Source organism: Bos taurus, chromosome 11 (genome assembly GCF_002263795.3).
Source record: "Bos taurus isolate L1 Dominette 01449 registration number 42190680 breed Hereford chromosome 11, ARS-UCD2.0, whole genome shotgun sequence".
Classification (NCBI taxonomy): Eukaryota; Metazoa; Chordata; class Mammalia; order Artiodactyla; family Bovidae; genus Bos; species Bos taurus.
This window is the reverse complement of record NC_037338.1, coordinates 33,070,361-33,088,960: the sequence shown is the minus strand read 5'-3', so window position 1 is coordinate 33,088,960 and position 18,600 is coordinate 33,070,361. Positions and strand designations below refer to the sequence as shown.

Sequence of the window (18,600 nt, the reverse complement as noted above, 5' to 3'; positions counted from 1 at the left end):
AGAACAGACTTGTGGACACAGTGCAGGAAAGAGAGTGGAACAAATTGAGAGAGAAGATTGGAAACATACTTTACCATATGCAAAATGGATAGTCAGTGGGAATTTGCTATATGATGCAAAATTTTTTTTTATTTCTCAGCTTTATTGAGGTATACCTGACAAATAAAATTGTATATGCTTAAGGTGTACAGAGTGATTGGATTTAATATATACTTGCATTGTGAAATGATTACCATGATCAAGTTAATCAACATATCCATTACCTCACATAGTTATCTTTTGTGTGTGTGATAAGATCTACTGTCTTAGGAAATTTCAAGTATATAAGGTTGTATTATTAAATATAGTCACCATGCTATATGTTAGCTTCCCACAACTTAATTAATTTTGTATCTTTATTTCTATATATCCAACCCTCAAACCAGTGCATAGAACCTAGTTGAAACAACATACATTTTTTTAAGATATTATCTGTTGATGAATGGATTTTCTGAGGTTCTGGGATGTATTGCTCTAGTATCTAGTACCCTCAAATGCAAGTCAGAAACAGCCATAATACATGTTCACATTAACATAAACCAGTGGCCAAGGTTCTGCTCACATTTCCAAGCCTCTCACCTGTTCTAACTGCAGGTTGCATGTCACTCTTGTCTGTAGTCTCTTCTCAGATGGATTTAAACCCAAACAGGTTAGTGATGCTAGGATATGACCCAGTAACAGGCCAGTCTCAATATTGTTACATGCTGTGGGTGGGAATGAAGCATTTGAAGTTCCTTCTAGTTGCAAAGCTTTTGGGATAGAAAGGCAACATGGCAACTTTAAGAGGCCAGGATTTGCAGTCAAGCACACTTTAAGGCTTTAATCTTGACTTGCAGTCTATTAGCTCTGTTACTTTGAATGACCACCTTAGCTTCTAAATGGTTGACTCTTCATCTGTAAAACAAGGATAATAGCACCTACAACAAAAGCATTTGTGATAGTTAAAAGAGATGGTGTATGTGACTTGCTTAGCATAGCGCCTGGCTCTTCTAGGATCTCCTGACCGTCCACCTCCCCATGGGGGTAAAGCACAGGGATTAGGAGGCACTCATTCAGTTGATATATTTGTTGAGCAACCCCTGTATATGAGGCTGTATTCCAGGTGCTGGGATAAATCATTGAACATATCAGACAGAAACTCCAATTCTTTTCTTTTATATACAATTCTTTTCTTTAATATAAAGTAAATTTTATAAGCTCATTGTATCCTCAAAAGCTCCAATCTTATTAAAATGGAAACTTAATTTAGGATGAAATCAAAGCAAAACCAAATATAAATGATGGTTATAATTGATTGTAAGATGTTAGTCAAGGCACAGACTAGCTTTCAGAGAGTGAAATCTGTTGGAGATTTTTTAAAGTTGTAGATTCAGGAAAAAAAAAGGAATGAAAGCCATAATTCATTTTAATTAAAGAATAAACCACTAATATTTCTTAAGAAAAAAATATACATGAATGTATAATTTCTAATATTCAAAAATATATCCCCATATAAGTTTCATATTTACAGAGGTATGTTTACTTGTTAAATTTTAAAAGACTTCTAAGTCCTTTTAAAATTACAAAATCTTCAATAATTTGTCACAAAATGATTTTTAAATAGTTCATTTCATCAAACTCATCCCCAAACTATATGTCAATATGCTATATACTCCCTCCTCAAAACAGATTTTTAAGCTTCTTGAATGAAAAATAACTTTCTTTTTAAAGGACATTTATTATCCTCTACAGTCAAATAAATGGATCAGGTAATAGGCCTATCAAATAATCATGTAAGAAAAACTGTGCATATTAAACATAAGGAAGCCCTTTGTAATGGGTAAATGTAAGAAGTGTACAGCAAAATGGAAGAAATAGTTTACTACATCAAAAAATGTACACTGCAAAAGAACAATTGTTTATATATCCATTTACAGTGCAATGGAATCTTGAAGCAATGTGTTATTGATGCATTTAGCATTTGTCCTTCTTAATGGAAGCACAGAGCCATATCTCATGCCATCCTGTATGTGCATGATATATAAGTGGTAAAAGAGATGGAAGTCTGGGGGAAAGTCAAGAGTGCTGAAGCTGAGTGTTAAACAGAGGCAAGCAGATGCTTCCTGCCACTACCTTCCCTTATTAATCCACCTGAAGCTATCTTTTGAGCTTATGGCTCATTCTTCAATATGTATTGCTTGCCCAGTGTAAAAGGCACTGTTACAAGTTATGCTATGATGTGACTTGAATAGTATGAAATGATACATCCTGCTCTCAAGAAGCTTGTCTGTATGTGTGCTTAGTTGCTCAGTTGTGTCCAACTCTTTGTGACCCCATGGACTGTAACCCGCCAAGCTCCTCTGTCCATGGGGATTCTCCAGGCAATTCTACTGGGGTGGGTTGCCATGCCCTCCTCCAGGGGATCTTCCCAAACCAGGGATCAAACCCAGGTCTCCCACATTGCAGGCAGATTCTTTACTGACTGAGCCACAATTCTGAAAGAAGGAAGAAAGCTTTTCACAATTGGGCAGTGTATGGATATTGAGGGGATAAAGAAAGCACTTTTACTAGTGTGATTAAAGAAGAGGTGATGTTGTAATTGGGCAAAATGCCATGGAGCATGGCAGAAAGGGAGCAGCAGCAAAGGCTCAGAAACAGGAGGGTGATGAGGCTATAGAGACTGCTACTACTAAGTCACTTCAGTTGTGTCCAACTCTGTGCGACCCCATAGACGGTAGCTCACCAGGCTCCCCCATCCCTGGGATTCTCCAGGCAAGAACACTGGAGTGGGTTGCCATTTCCTCCTCCAATGCATGAAAGTGAACAGTGAAAGTGAAGTCGCTCAGTCGTGTCCGACTCCTAGCGACCCCATGGACTGCAGCCTACCAGGCTCCTCCATCCATGGGATTTGCCAGGCAAGAGTACTGGAGTGGGGTGCCATTGCCTTTTTCATAGAGACAATAGGAAAATGAATAGGGAGGAACTTCCAAAGAGTCAATGTTTGTGAAGGATGCTGCCAGGATAATTACCAGAAAATGCAAGTGAAGTGCAAAAGTGGCATTTATATTTCTAGAAGACATTTTCTTTTTAAAATTAAATTTAATTTTTAAAAATAAAATTTGGCTGTGCTAGGTCTTCGTTGCTGCGTGTGGACTTTTTCTACCTGCAGTGAGTGGGGTGGGGGCTATTCTCCAGCTGTGGTGTGCAGGCTTCTCATTGCGGTGGCTTCTTTTGTTGCAGAATGAGGGCTCTAGAATGTGCAGGCTTCAGTACTTGTGGGGCATAGGCTTAGTTGCCCCATGGCATGTGGGATTTTCCTGAACCAGGGAGCAATCCCCAGCCACCTATGTTGGCAGGCAGATTCTTAACCGCTGCACCACCAAGGAAGTCCTAGAAGACATTTTCAATAAGAATAATTTAGATAATTTTTCTTCCTATTTCATACTTGTGCTCTCTAAAAAATAAATACAGTGAATGTATTTCTAGCAAGTTAAGACTTTTGCTTTTATACTTAAAAGATCTGTGTTTGTGTCCTGGTTTGAGGATTACCAAGAAGTTAGGTCATTCTTCCTTCTAAAGTGAAGATATACCCACCTGCTCTTTCCTCAAGGCTATTTTGAGGTTGAATCAAAGGTGTGAATGATTTCTGGACCCTGGGATGCTAATATAGGTTTTAATTTATAGGGTAAAATTAAGTAAAATGAAGATCCAGACTAAGCAGTTGCACATTGAATCAATAAAAGGCAACAAATAACAGAAGTGAAAGACTAAGACTTGCTGAGTACCTTACAATGGAAAATGTAGTTATGCTTGTGTCTTTCTTCACAAGCTAATTACACAGCCTAAAAGCCTGTCTTGAGGGTAGAGAAGGAGACTCCTGTCTACTTGCCAATTTACTGTTATCTGAGATGTGGCTACAGTTCATTGTGACTGTATAGAAGAGGAAATCCAATAACATGCTTTACTACTCCTGGTTCTGTCACTGAGGGCTTCAATAGACTCTACAGCCTCTTTCTCTCTCAATTGGGGATAATAATAGCCTGGAGCTGTTGTAAGGGTCAGCAGATTATCCTTGTGATTAAAGGAAGATGAGAATTTCAAGTGTAAAAGTCTTTTGTTTTGTTTTTTTTAAAGCCGTTCTTTTTTTTTCCCTTTTTGAGGGCAGAACACAGAACTCTACCTTATGTCTATCCTCCAGTTCAGACTGAGCCCCAGTAGTAGGAAGCAGAGATGCCCAGCACTTCTCCAGAAGGAAAGGCTTTACACATTTGCCTTCTAGCACCAGGAGCAACACCAATCATTTAAGAACTGCCTATCATAAGTGTGGCATCCATCTGGGCCCTGGGGAAGCTACTGAATAAACAAAATAATAACTATCCCTGCCCCAAATCACATTCCACTATGGGAGACAAGGCAACAAGTATTTAAGCTTCAGTGATTATATATTATATTAGGAATTGTGTAAGTCTGAAGGAGAAAAACAAGGCAAGGTAAAAACAAGGCAAGGTAAGACCAAGTGTGGGTGATACTGGAACAAAGATTAGGAGGTTAGGGGGCAAGCAATATGAATATCTGTAAGAATAATCCAGACAGTGGAAAGAACCAGTGAAAGGTGGCAATCTTGGGAATTGCCTGGGTTGTTAAAGAATCAGTGGGTTGGTGGTTATGGCTGGAGCACAGTGGGAGCCACTGAAGATGAACTCACAGATGTAAGAGTGGGGTCAGATTATATACTTATGGCATTCTGAGGACTTTGACTTTCATTCAGAAAGCCTGGAAGTTTGCGAGGGGGTTGTTGTTTTTGTTTCTGAAATTTTTAATGGGATAGGGAAATGCCCATATCATGTTCAGTGGGGAAAGCAAGGTACAAAACTAACATACAGTATCAATATTGTTTATTTCTTCTTTTTTTTTTTTGGTTGTGATGCCGAGTGTGCAGGCTCTTTTTTAAAAAAATATTTATTTATTTATTTGGCTGCTCTGGGTCCTAGTTGTGGCAGCTGGGATCTTTGATCTTTGTAGTGGCATGTGGGATCTACTTCCCTGACCAGGGTTCAAACCCGTTCACCCCTGCATAGGAAGTTCGGAGTCTTAGCCATTGAACCACTCAGGGAAGTCCCCATGTGAACTCTTAGCTCCCCATCAGAATTGAATCCACATCCCTTGCAGTGGAAGCTCAATGTCTTAATGTCTTGGACTGCCAGGGAAGTGCCCAACAGTGTTCATTTCTTGATGGTTATGGATAATTTCTCTTATTTGATTACTTTATTTTCCAGAAAAAAAAAGAACAAATTCTCTAGGATAGCCTTGTATTTTGGAGAAGGCAATGGCATCCCACTCCAGTACTCTCGCCTGGAAAATCCCATGGTTGGAAGAGCCTGGTAGGCTGCAGTCCATGGGGTCGCTAAGAGTCAGACATGACTGAGCGACTTCACTTTCACTTTTCACTTTCATGCATTGGAGAAGGAAATGGCAACCCACTCCAGTGTTCTTGCCTGGAGAATCCCATGGACGGGGGAGCCTGATGGGCTGCCATCTATGGGGTTGCACAGAGTCGGACACGACTGAAGTGACTTAGCAGCAGCAGCAGCCTTATATTTTAAACTAATGAATTAATTTTAAATGAATATATTTTGTCTCAAGTGTGAGATGATGTTCTTGCTGAGATTTTTGTTTTTCTTTGTAGATTATTACTTTGCACAAGTAGCCCTTGAGCTTGGATGAAATTATGGGGACCTGGGAACTGTGGAAATGGCAACCCACTCCAGTTTTCTTGCCTGGAGAATCCCGTGGACAGAGAGCCTGGCAGGCTAGTCAGTGGGGTTGCAAGAGTCAAACATGACTGAGTGACTAACAGTTTGGGGGCTGTGGGGTAGATTTTCCATCAATTAGTTAATAATGATTAGTGTATAAACACAGAGAAGTCCTGTCGTGTCAGTTATGAGCAGCCAAGAGAGGCAAGGTAGGCTACTCAGTATGTTTTATCATGCATTTATAAACAAAATAAATATTTACTTAGATGATAAATTAATTTCACTTCTCACTTACAAGCCTCAGTACCTCAAATGGATCCCCCCCCCAAAAAAAAATAGTGGAGAAAATTGATACCTCTAGAACTTTATAAACTATTTCTCTTAATTTTTTCCTTAGCTTGTGACTTTGTCAGATCATTTTCATGACTTCTGACTGCACCTGTTCTAGTACAGATTGAGCTCTTTAGAATATATGTGCTACTTACCCTTTTAATTAACACCTCTTTTGCTTCTAATTCAAAAAGTCTACTTAGTTTCTCAGAGATGGGATTTCAGCCAAAGAGTGAGGTGATACAATCTTAAGTTTTCAAAGGATCATTTTGATTTCTTATGGGGGAGGGGAAGAGGGAAGAATAATCTCAGGGATACCAGTTTGAGGGTTATTTCAGAAGTCCAAGAGAGACACTGGTGACTCAGACAAGGGTGCAGCACTGAAAATGATATGTGTTTAGATTCTGGAATTATTTTGATGGTAGAACTAATAGATCTGTGATGATTTTACCCGAACTTTCTGAAGCCTAGAAGTCAGTGTGTGTGTGTGTGTATGTGCACGTGCACACTTTGTCGTGTCCAACTCTTTGCAACCCCCTGGACTGTAGCCTTTCAGGCTCCTCTGTCCATGGGATTTTCCAGGCAAGGATCCTGGAGGAGGTTGCCATTTCCTCCTCCAGGGGATCTTCATGACCCAGGGACTGAACCCATGTCTCTAACATCTCCTGCGTTTGGCAGGCAGGTTCTTTACCACTGCACCACCAGGGAAGAGGGCAATACCTTCCCATTTCCTTATATCAGTAATTAGATTGAAAAATGGTTCAAGTTTAATTTCACAGTTATATATCAGTTTGTCCTTAAATAATAGCTGGTTTAAGAATTATTTTTTCCTCTTTCTCCTCTCTTCTGCTCTTGAGTATTTTTCCTTGTATAAGACATATAATATCAAAAAGAAATGTCAAAATATACTACTACAAAGTAAAATGATATATACCAGCTGTATTTAGGTACTGGGTAGGTGAATCATGATGTCCTAGCTTTCAAAGTCCCAAAGTCCTAGTTCTCTTATGTTCTCTTTCTTTCTCCTGCTCTCTTAAAACAAAAATGAAAGCAAAAGCCAAAACAACTATTCTTCATTCATAGGTATTTTGTTCCCAACAAGATGCCGAGATGTAGCTCTTAAACTAAGTCATACTAGCCCCAGCAAAGCTTTTAGCTATTAGCAAATACTTTTCAATTCAATTTAAATGTAATTTTCCATCCAAACAAGAGCTGCGTCCTTATCAGGCTGGACTGGTTCAGATTTATCTATCAGAATGTCTCTAAACACGTCCTGATAGAAAAGCATATATTCAACCCCCTAAGTTGCAGGCTAGAACAAATCTGGGTTCCAGAAACAATTGTTTTGCTATATGGATAGAGTGATTTGAAAGGCAAATAAAAATGCATCAGATGAAGTTCTTGATTCTTTATCAATGCTTGAAAAAAGGTTATTATTTTCTTCTGAAAGAGAAGGAAATGAAAGAAAAATAAAGAAGAAAAAGAGAACTGTATCTCTTCTCAATGTTTGCTAGTTTCCAAAAGAAAAACACAAGTAATCCAATTTATAACTTAGTCGTAATCAACTAAATGTTCTTCTTGAACTGGCAAAGCCATCACACATCAGACAATCCCAGTTTTCCAAGCCTTCTATTTTACATCAAGGTCTGATGTGTTTTTCCCAGGTTGCAAAGAATTTGAATTAATTTGACCTTTCTTGCTCTTTTGTTCCCTGCTTTTGTTCTCCTGTTTCTCTGGGTTCACTTGGTTGTATAGTGTGAAATGAATAATAATTTTTGTTTAAGCATCATTTGAACCTTTGTGTGGAGTCACCCTATTGGCTACTGCTTAGGTAGGAAGGTGAAAAAAACCAGAAGGGAAGAAAGGGAGGAGGCGATTATGTGGGGCTACTTTTATGTGGGATCCTGGGTCTCCAGCATTGCAGGCAGACGCTTTACCATCTGAGCCACCAGGGAAGCCCATGTATGCTTTGACAGCAGTCATTTTGTCACAAAGAAATCCGAAGGTAACAGAAGAGGCAGGTGGGGAAGGTAGTGATGACATTGGGTTCTAAACTGAAAGTGTTTCCAATCAAATGATTTTATACTATCCATGAGGCAGTAGTAGAGCAGGACAGTCTGATCATATGATCAGCATATTTACTTAAAATTCAAATTGTGCTATAATAATACTTTAAATATTTATATGTAAATCAAGGTAAACTTGAACTTCTCTATACTATTTATGTGGAAATTTTAAAAATTGGCTTCTCTGCCTCTTTTTCAAATACAAATGTGACCTCAGCAAGTTCACAGAAATAAGTAAATTGAGAAATGAGCTATAAGCTGCAGGCATTTAGATATAAGACTTAATTAAATATGAGTGGTAACCAACATGAGGAAACAGGTCATAAAAACTTCAAAGAATAATAAAAGTAGAGGAATTTAAAAATATAAAAGCAAAAGAGCAGTCAGACACAAATGAGAGATGGTCATAATCATAAACCATCAGGAAAATGCAAATTAAAGCCACAATGAGATACACCCAATGAGATGGCTATAATCAAAAAGACAGATAATAATGATTATTGATAAAGATAAGGAGAAATTGGAATCCTCACACATTGCTGATGGTAATGTGAAACTTCAGAAAACTGACAGTTTCTTAAAATGTTAAACATAGATTTAACATATGACTCAATAACTCCGCTCCTGGTAGGCTGCAGTCCATGGGGTCGCTAAGAGTTGGGCACGACTGAGCGATTTCACTTTCACTTTTCACTTTCATGCATTGGAGAAGGAAATGGCAACCCATTTCAGTATTCTTGTCTGGAGAATCCCAGGGACAGAGGAGCCTGGTGGGCTGCCACCTATGGGGTCACACAGAGTCGGACATGACTGAAGCGACTTAGCAGCAGCAGCAGCAGCAGCAGCAGGTACCTACCCACGAGAAATAAAAACACGGCCACACACACAAAAAAACTCAAATGTCTGTTGACTGGTAAATGGATAACAAAAATGTAATATAGCCATTCAGAGGAATACTGTTGTCTTCAATATTACTGTATGCTACAACATGGATGGATCTCAAAAACATTATGCTAAGTGAAAGCAGTTATTCATAAAGGCCACACATTGTATGATTCCTTATTAACATGTCCAGGCAAATCCATGGCAACAGAAAGATTAATGATTGCCTGGGTTGACCCGGGGTAGGGACAGAGAATGACTACAAATGGACACAAGGTTTCTTTTTGGTACAATGGAAATGTAAAATCAGACTGTGGTGATGGAACAACATTGAAAGTTTACCAAAGCTCATCAAATCGTGCATTTAAAATGAGTATATTTATGATGTATAAACTAAACCTCAAAAAATCCATTAAACATTTTTTAAAGATAATGAGACAAGACCGTGAAACCAGAAATATGGACGACAAAGATAGCTACATATTAAGGTAGAGGGGGAATGATGAATTGTAGGCGAGATGCGTGAAAAATTAAAATAGAAAATTCATGGTGGACTCTCTGATTTTATCAGGGAAACCATTCAGTTGATGCCACCAGGGAAGCCCCATTCAGCTAATAGCCTGGTCTGCAGGTGTCTGCAGGAAAACCTGCCATCACTCCAGACTGCAATACCTGCCCTGTGTCCATAGAGCAGCTCATAAAATTATCCTACAATAATCTGCTCATTTAAATAGAGTTTGTCGTGCTTAGACCATTAGGGTTTGTTGTTGCTGTTTCAGTGCAGCTTTGGGTTGACTGTCATGCAGGGTTTATATTTTAATAGGAGTTAATTAGAATCAGAACAGTGCCCTTATTTGTTAAGTTCCAGAGCCCCAATACAAGGTGTACTAATCCTATCGTTGTGAGCAATGGAAAAACTGAAGGGGTGAGATTAGCAAGGAGGGGGAATGGAAGAGAATATGTTTTGCCAGCGGGTTCACACTCTTTACTTTCATAGAGATAGTTTTACTTTAGAAAAGCTCCCAAGGATGAAGAATCAACTTTAATTTTTCAATGTGGTCAAAAGGAATTCTCTACAGGAAAAAATTACTATGCACATGCGCAACACATAGATCACTCATTGCAAATGAATTAAAAATAACATACAATTACTTATTTTATTTAAAATAGAATTACTTTTTTTTTACCATGATCTAATTCCCAGAAATGACAGTGTTAGTGGTCATTATTATGGATATTGCTTTATTATCAGTTATTAAAAGATGTATTTTGAGTGCCAGGTAATAAAGTTTACTAAAATATAATTCACTATCAGAAGCCATAGAAAAATGTGTTCCTGTTTCATGGTTTGTCTACCACTTAAAATTAATTCCAAAGTGTTGGCTAAAATAAGTTGTCAGTTACTTATTTTTATACTTTTTTTCATCTTCAAATATTTAGGATCTTAAAATTTTCAAGTCGAGCCAAAGATAACTTTGTACTTCTTGACTGACATTTTTGTTTCAAAAGTCAGCAGTTAGTTAAGAACACAGTGAGGGGTTTTTAAAATAGACTATGAGAGACTGGTTTCCGTTCCTTGGTTTGTTTTAATAGCTTGTATTAGCAAGTGTTTTATCACCCAAATTACAGTGAGGCGCAAATAAAAATCCTAGGTTGCATTGTCTGGTATTTGTAAAGGCGCCTGTTTTTCTGCTGGTTTGGGCATGCACATAATGAGCTCAGAGTGTTTGTTTTCCTGACCTCTGGAATAAAAAAGCAACCTGACATTAAAGACAGGGTAAAATACTGGGCTGCCACTTATAGGTTTATCGGTGTGTTTGCTGTCACCATAATTGTTTGGAAGCATTTTTATTTGATGTTTAAATTTCAGAGCAGGTTCTTATGAGGATCCAGGGAAGGAGAGCACAGAACCAGAAAATGAATCATCCTTTGGAAACTGTGTTGACATCTGCACAAAAACGGTGTGCTGTGTTATCACACAACGTCAGGAGCCTTACACTGCTTGCTCTTACTGAAATCATATTTTATCATTATATATATGCTTTATATGCATATAAAGCAATGGCGAGAGCAGAGGCTTCACATTTGGGATCTTTTTTATATCAGAACCACTTTCCTAACTAAACATGTTGTTTAGTGGCTAAATTGTCTCTGACTCTTTGCAACCCTGCGGACTGTACCCCACCAAGCTCCTCTGTCCATGAGATTTCCCAGGCAGAGACACTGGAGTGGGTTGCCATGTCCTTCTCCAGGGGATTTTCCCGACCCAGGGATCGAAACCGAGTCTCCTGCATTAGCAGGTAGATTCTTTACCATCTGAGTCACCAGGGGAGCCCTCTAACTACCTTACAAAATAGCTTAAATAAAAACAGCAATCTTGTTAGTTATCACAGTAGATATTTACAGCTGTCCTTTGGTACCCATGCAGAATTGATTCCAGAACCCCCTGTGGATACCAAAGTCTGCAGATGCTCAAGTCCCTCAGAGACAATGGTGTATTCTGTATTTCACATCCACACACCCGGGGTACAGCGCAATTGAGGCTGTTCTTCAAATTCCTCAGGAACAAGGGCATTTCTGACTGTAACTGGGAAAACTGGGAGAAAGAAACAGCTGCGGAATTAAAATAAATGCTACCAGTGTCTACCTTGTTTCACTGGATTTAGACCGTATGTTGTTATTAGACAATGAGAAGGTAGATGACCACAGCTAATTCATTTTTATACATTTTAAGGACACAGCAAGGGCAGTGATGACCTCTACAATTCATTCGCATCTGTAAAATCAGTCCCTAATCAGAGAAAAATGTATTGTGTGCCAGGAGGAGCACTAGGGCCTCAACAAAAATTCCTTGCTCTAAAAAAGAGTTATCTTCTGGTAACTGTCATCTTTCTGGTATTTCTGGTGAATTTTAGAAGTAGCTGCTCAGGTGCCATCCTTTAAGGCCCTGAGCATTTGCCATCTTGCCGTCTCTCTTACCCTCCAAATCAGGGTCACGCGGAGGACAAGTCCAGGACAAATGATCTTGATCACTGTGATAGGCAAAGTGAATTCCATTTGATAGAGGAGGATGCTCACAAACATATGTTTAATGTGCGCAAATTTTGTCAGCCTACTTAAAAACTTGACTCCAAAACAGATACCTACTAAGGGATTTTCCCTGACAAAAGCTCATCCAAAGATACTTTCCGGTAATGATCTCATCTGTAGCCTCTCAGCATTTTCAACTGTTAAACATTGTTTAAAAAAAAAAAAAAAGGCAGAGTTGCGTGAAAAAGAAGAGGGTCTCTGGAGGAGGTTTTGTATTACGTCATTGTTGGCCACTGAGTCTCTGCAGAACCCAATATAGTTTGGGATCTCTTTGGCTTGTCTTGTAAAAAAAAAAGGGAGCTATTTATGTAAAATAATTAATGCATATGGCAAAATGAGTCTAAATGAATCATTTAACATTATTAACTTTTCCCTGGTTATAAAAAAATGCTTATTACAGAAAATTTGGAAGATAAAATACACTTAAAGAAGAAAACTCACATTTTTATACAACACAGAAATGATAACATTCTAGTATATTTTCTTTCAAAAATGCATTTATATGTATATGTACATCATATACATACTCATATACATTATAATTATAATCATGCAATTTATAATGCAATTTGTATGTCTTAGCTTTATTTTGTTTAGTTTTATGTGGAGTATCTTCCTCCATCATTAGAATGTGAAAACATGATTTTTAATGTTGCAAAATATCCCATCCTAATGTTTTTCCATTACTTGTTTGCAATAATTGAATAATTTTCTTGATTTTCAGGTCAGTAACGGATATCTAGTAAACAAACTTTTTTTTCCTTAGATGTGTTATCTGTGAGCACAATTATTAGGATATGGGCAGAACTTTTCTTCGAGTCTTCAAATAAATTGTTGATTTATAATCCCTGCAGTTTATACCACTTCACATTTCCACGGTTAGGATTTTATTGTTTTTGTTGTTCAGTTGCGTCCCACTCTTTGTGACTCCATGGACTGTAGCCTGCCAATACTTAGAACAAGACATATGAGGCTCTTAAAACTGGCTAATAAATGAAATAATTTGTATTTTTGGAAAATTAGGTTACTATCTACAAGTTTCAACTCTTTTTCAAGTCGATCTCCAGACAATGGCCTAAGCAAACATGTCTATAATTGATATGTGCTTGGTACGTATGACTTATTTATTAGCAAATAATTGTTGCTAAGAAGACTTCCTATTGCATAGATATTCTTTTTTTTTTTTTGCATAGATATTCTATAGAGTAATATTAAAACAGGATTCCCAGATTTAATAATACTTTCTCAAAGAATGTGATGCTTGACCTTGAATTGGTCTTTCACATGTTCATTAGAAATTTTCTTTTGATAAAAATATTCTATATTCATGTCTATAGTCTTTCTACCTTCCTACCTCCCTCCTTCTGTCTTCCTCCTCTTCTCCTCAGGAATCATATGCAACTGAAAGAAAAATTGTTTAGCAAAGGGTATAAAATATGAAAGAGGTTAAAGGAGAGATGGCTCAAATGAGGCATTCTTGTGATTCTTGGTGATTCTGGAAACATGTGGCTAGTGGAACTGTTGCAGGAAGGGGGAGCCCTTCCAGGGCCTGAAACTGGGCTATTGTCTAACACTCGGAAATGAATTGTCCGAGGAGACACATATGCTGACAAAGCAAGAGATTTTATTGGGAAAGGGCGCCCAGATGGAGAGCAATAGGGTACCCAGGAGAACAGCTCTGCCATGTGGTGTTATGGTGATGGGATTAATTTCTGGGTTGTCTTTATCCAGTCATTCTGACTCAGAGTCCTTCCTGGTGGTGCATGCCTTGTTCAGCCAAGACGGATGCCAGAGAGGATTCTGAGAGGTGGCTGGACATGGGGTGTCTCCTTTCGACCTTTCCTGAGCTCTTCTGGTTGGTGGTGGCTTATTAGTTCCATGTTCCTTACCAGGACCTGTTGTAAAACAACTTATGCAAATGGTTACTGTAGTGCCTGGCCAGGGTGGGTGGTTTCAGTCAGTGTGCTTCGCCTAACAGAACAGGTCACAGAACAAAAGAAAATAGAAGTATAGAGTCAGAAAAAAATACAACATTTGAGGAATCATAAGAAAACTGAACTTTTCATAGCTGAATAATTGAGCCTAGTTTGTGTTACTAGTGTGAAAATAGATGGATGAGGTTTGACTCCCTTTTATCCTCCCCTAGAAAGATCTCAGATCTGCAGCCAAAGAGCTGATTCTCCTCAGTTTGATCTCTCATATCACAGTGTGCTTATTGGAAAGCCATCTAAGGAATTTCAAACTTTCTAAATACAAAATGCCTCTTTTGACCAGCCAGGAGTCACCCTCATGACTAAACAAATCTGCCAATTTTAGAGTGTCCCCTGCTTTGACTTGTCACTGATGCAGCATCTGTCAGGGACATAGTGCTACTGTTTGCAGGAAAGTTCAAGAATGTTCTAAAGACTCCACGTGGCTGATTTCAGTGTGAGAAGAAAGTCAGTCATCAGAATAGCTGCCTCCCACCTGTTTTGTCTTGATTCTTCTCTAAGACATCTTCACTCTCAACAGTTTCTAGAATTTGACAAGCAACATCTTCTTTTTTGGAAATTTCTAGACATTTTTGTAGACAACTAGAATGTTCCTTGCAATTTCTACCCACCTTAATTCTTACTCTTTCATTGGGTCTTGGTAACTGGAGTGTTCCTTTTCAGGGAATCTCTTTGTAAGTGCCAGTCCAGTATGTGCCTTCAAGGCACATATCAGTTTTCCTTCCTTGGTGGCACTTTGAACAAATATAATTGAATGATTTGTTTAATGTGTGATTAGTACCTGCTTTTCCCCCTTAGATAGACATGTAAATAAAAATCATTCCTGATCTCATATTCAACGAGTAGCTTTCCTTTAGCTCTGTAATCAAATTTGATTTTTAATTTTAAGCACAGTAGAGAGTAAAAGGGTCATAGATGATAATGACAAAAAGTGCCATTTACATTTTAAAATAGCTTATTTGGTTAGTGTTTCATTCTTGTGCTCATGTGCAAATGGAAAATTAAATAATTATAAATAATTCAGTCAACACATGGTTATTGAGTGCCTCCAAGGTTCTGGGCACTGTGCAAGGCCCTGAGAGCCAGTGGTAGACAACCATCAAGATAACAACAACCAAAGTCTCCTGCTCTCACTAAGCTCCCACTTTAGTGGGCCATGTGGATATTAATATATAAATAAATTCATCACTTAAGTAGTGACAAATGCTCTATAGAAGAAAAATAAAGCCCAGTGAAAGAAAAAGATGCAAGTGCTATTAATTCTGGAGGAAGTGCCTTGTTATTTTTGAAATAATTCTTGTGTTATTTATTTTTTCTTAGAAATGAAAATTAGAGACACTATTCTATAAGGCTTATAGAAAAACACTGCTTGCTGGGATGTGGCTTTGAGTGTTTGTTTGGGATCACATTTGAAATATACCTGTATTTGACATGATTTGTCAACACCAAAATCAAGAAATGTATGTGATTATCATTTTATAAAGAAAAATGTATATTTAACAAACCTGTAGATGCTCTTCAGCATCCCAAATTGGCTTAAACTGCAGCATTTTCGTTCTCTTACCTTGGTAGTGAAATTGCAAGAGGAAGATGACCATTTGCACTTTCAATGTAATTTTATGTCCCTCAGGGTTATTATTGGCAGGTAAATATCAAAGAATTATTTTCCCTCAACCTGGAGGATGGACTAATGAAGAGATTGAACTTAGAGGAAGGAATGTCCTCCAGTAAGTTAGTATAAGAGAATTTTATTCCATTTCATAAGTTTATGAGACTAAAATTGATGTCCATCCATCAAGATGGTTTAGGCCTTAATTTCTGACTGCAGGGTCATGAGGATTAGCCATCTGGGGGCTGGTTGTCTGTTTCCAGTTAAATTGTTGTTATTTGTTGCCCTTGTTGTTACTTTTTTTAATAGTCTCCTCTGGAATTTGTAGGAGTTACTCCTTTCCATAGACAGAATTTTAAAATATTATAGCTTGCTAATTATAAATATATATATATAAATCTAGTGAAATAAATGCCATTTTTATATTTGAAAGAGTAATAAAAAGAATAAACCTTTTTCTTAACAATTCAGTTACTTAACAAAATTAGAATAGAAGACTAAAAAAGGCAAGGCAAAAATATTAATTGTATTTTCTCTCAAATCATCATGTATATCAAATTAATGTAGATATTTAAATCATTAGGATTTTTACCTGCATTAAGATTTTAGGAATATGAAAAGCTTATCCAAACACTACAAAATACTAGCTTTGTGTAAAATCTACATGAAAGATAATAAATCTTTCGAGAACAATACAAAATAGGGCCCAAATAGGTGGAAAAACAGACCGTGTGTCCCTAGATTGGATGATTCAAGGTATAAATTAAATGACAGATTTAGGGCATTTTAACTCATAATCTCAATTTTGGGAGAGGAATTGGGGACTTGACAAATTGATTCTAAAGTTAATATGCAAGCATAAACATCTAAATTTTTTTTGAGAAAGATAATTTGGGTAGTTTACCAACATGATCTTAAAAGATACTATATAATGACTGTAAGTAAAGCAACCTGGTTCTGTCACAGAAACAGAAAAACATGTATGTGGAGAAAAATGGGGTCTAGAAATGGATTAAGTATATATGGAATTCAGTATATGATAATGTGGTATTTAAAAACTGAGGAAGAATGTTTTATTTAATAGTATTGAAAACCGATTATACACTTGGAAAATAAAGTAAAATTATGTTTCAATCATGTATCATTCTTATAAATAAACACTAAAGGAATTGCATATTATAGAAATACTAGAGGAAAATATCTTTTTGATTTAAGCAGTAGGGCAGGTTTTCTTAATCAAGAAGTGAAAGCAGCTTGCCATGAAGTAAAACTCTGATGGAACTGATTTTATAAGATTAAGAAACAAACAAGCGAAACTTGTATACAAGGAAAAGTAGATGACATATGTTGCCAGACTGTGCTAATAATTTTACAAGCATCAACTCATTAACCACGGGGTGAATATTACTTTTACCCACATTTTGAATAGTAATTGGAGAATTATAGTGTTTAAACAACTTGTCCCCATTCACAAAGCTAATAAGTGATGGAGTGGCGATTTGTCTACTGTGATTCTAAAGTGTGGGCTCTTAACCACATCACTGGGAACAGAGTCAAAAGAAAATGTATTTAGGCACTGTATTCATCTGCATTTAAATTTATTCTACCAGAAAAGTTGGCATCCACATAGGGTATTTAAAGAGGATGTGTGTGCACGCTCAGTCGCTTCAGTCACGTCCGACTCTTTGCGACTCTATGGACTGTAGCCCTCCAGGCTCCTCTATGGGATTCTCCAGGCAAGAGTGCTGGAGTGGATTGCCATTTCCTCCTCCAAGAGATCTTCTCCACCCAGGGACGGAACCCACATCTCTTGGATCTCCTGCCTTGACAGGCGGGTTCTTTACCACTAGTGCCACCTGGGAAACCCTATTTAAAGAGTATCTTGGACTATTACTTCTTATATGTTCAATATAATAGTTTTAAAGAATATAAAGTCTCTTCATAATATGCTTTAATGGTGTTTAATGCAACTTACTAGATTATATCTCACAGTTCAATAGAATATATCATTGCTTTACTTCTTTGAATCATTAGACTAACATCCTCTTTGGCAGATAGTGCAGAGTAAAGCCTTTTTACATGAAGTATCTTTCCTCACAAATGCTTATCTATTTGATAGGAAATAAGAATAAAAATATCTAGTGATGGACCATCCATCTGTCTCCCCCCTTCTCTCAAACTAAACATGAGCAACTTTCCAAATGCTTAACTCTCCTTATTTTTAACATTGAAATTATCACCTTCACTTTAGATAGAACTGCATTTTTCAAAACTATAATGTTAATACTTAAAACATAACAAAAGTATGAGGTGCACTCTTGTTCCTGAGTCTGTGCCAATCAATAATTCACAATTTAGTCTCAGCTGGATATTCCTGATAAAAATGTCAGGAATATCTCTTTCTCTTATCAAAGCCTTTTACAATTCATACGTAACCAAATTTTCTCACTTCATTTGCCATTCTTTTTCATGCCATCTTAGTTCTAATCAAATTTCATTAATTGTTTGACTTCTCACCTCAAAATATTCACTCATTTTCATTCCCTCACCAGAAGTGCTGCTCCCCAAAGTTCCTACATTTCAAATGTGTCATCCTTCAAAAAGTCATTCATGTTTTGCCTTCTCTATGAAATGTGTCTCAACACTGGAAATAACCTCTTCTTTTGCATGCTTCTGGCTTTTGATATGCCTTGTAACCTCTTTGCATTTTAAACATCTTATAAGATAAATATCTGTCTAGTTCAACATTGTTTCCTTCAAAGCAATTAATACAGTGCCTCACACATAGTAGGCTTTTAATATGTTTCCTTAAGTAACGATTTAATTAATTCCTTGATACTTCCATAATTTATTTTGCAAAC

At 37.3% G+C, this 18,600-nt stretch overlaps 1 protein-coding gene across 18 annotated transcripts in view; it reads left to right on the top strand.

The window, feature by feature from the left end:
• Nucleotides 1–18,600, top strand: part of NRXN1 (neurexin 1) — a 1,252,733-nt gene that overhangs the window by 439,171 nt on the left and 794,962 nt on the right. Inside the window, 1 exon segment of one of the 18 annotated variants that reach the window (NM_174404.2) lies at nucleotides 583–590. The exons of the other annotated variants lie outside the window; for them this stretch is intronic. Coding sequence (NP_776829.1) covers nucleotides 583–590 — 8 coding nt within the window. 18 annotated transcript variants of the gene reach the window in all.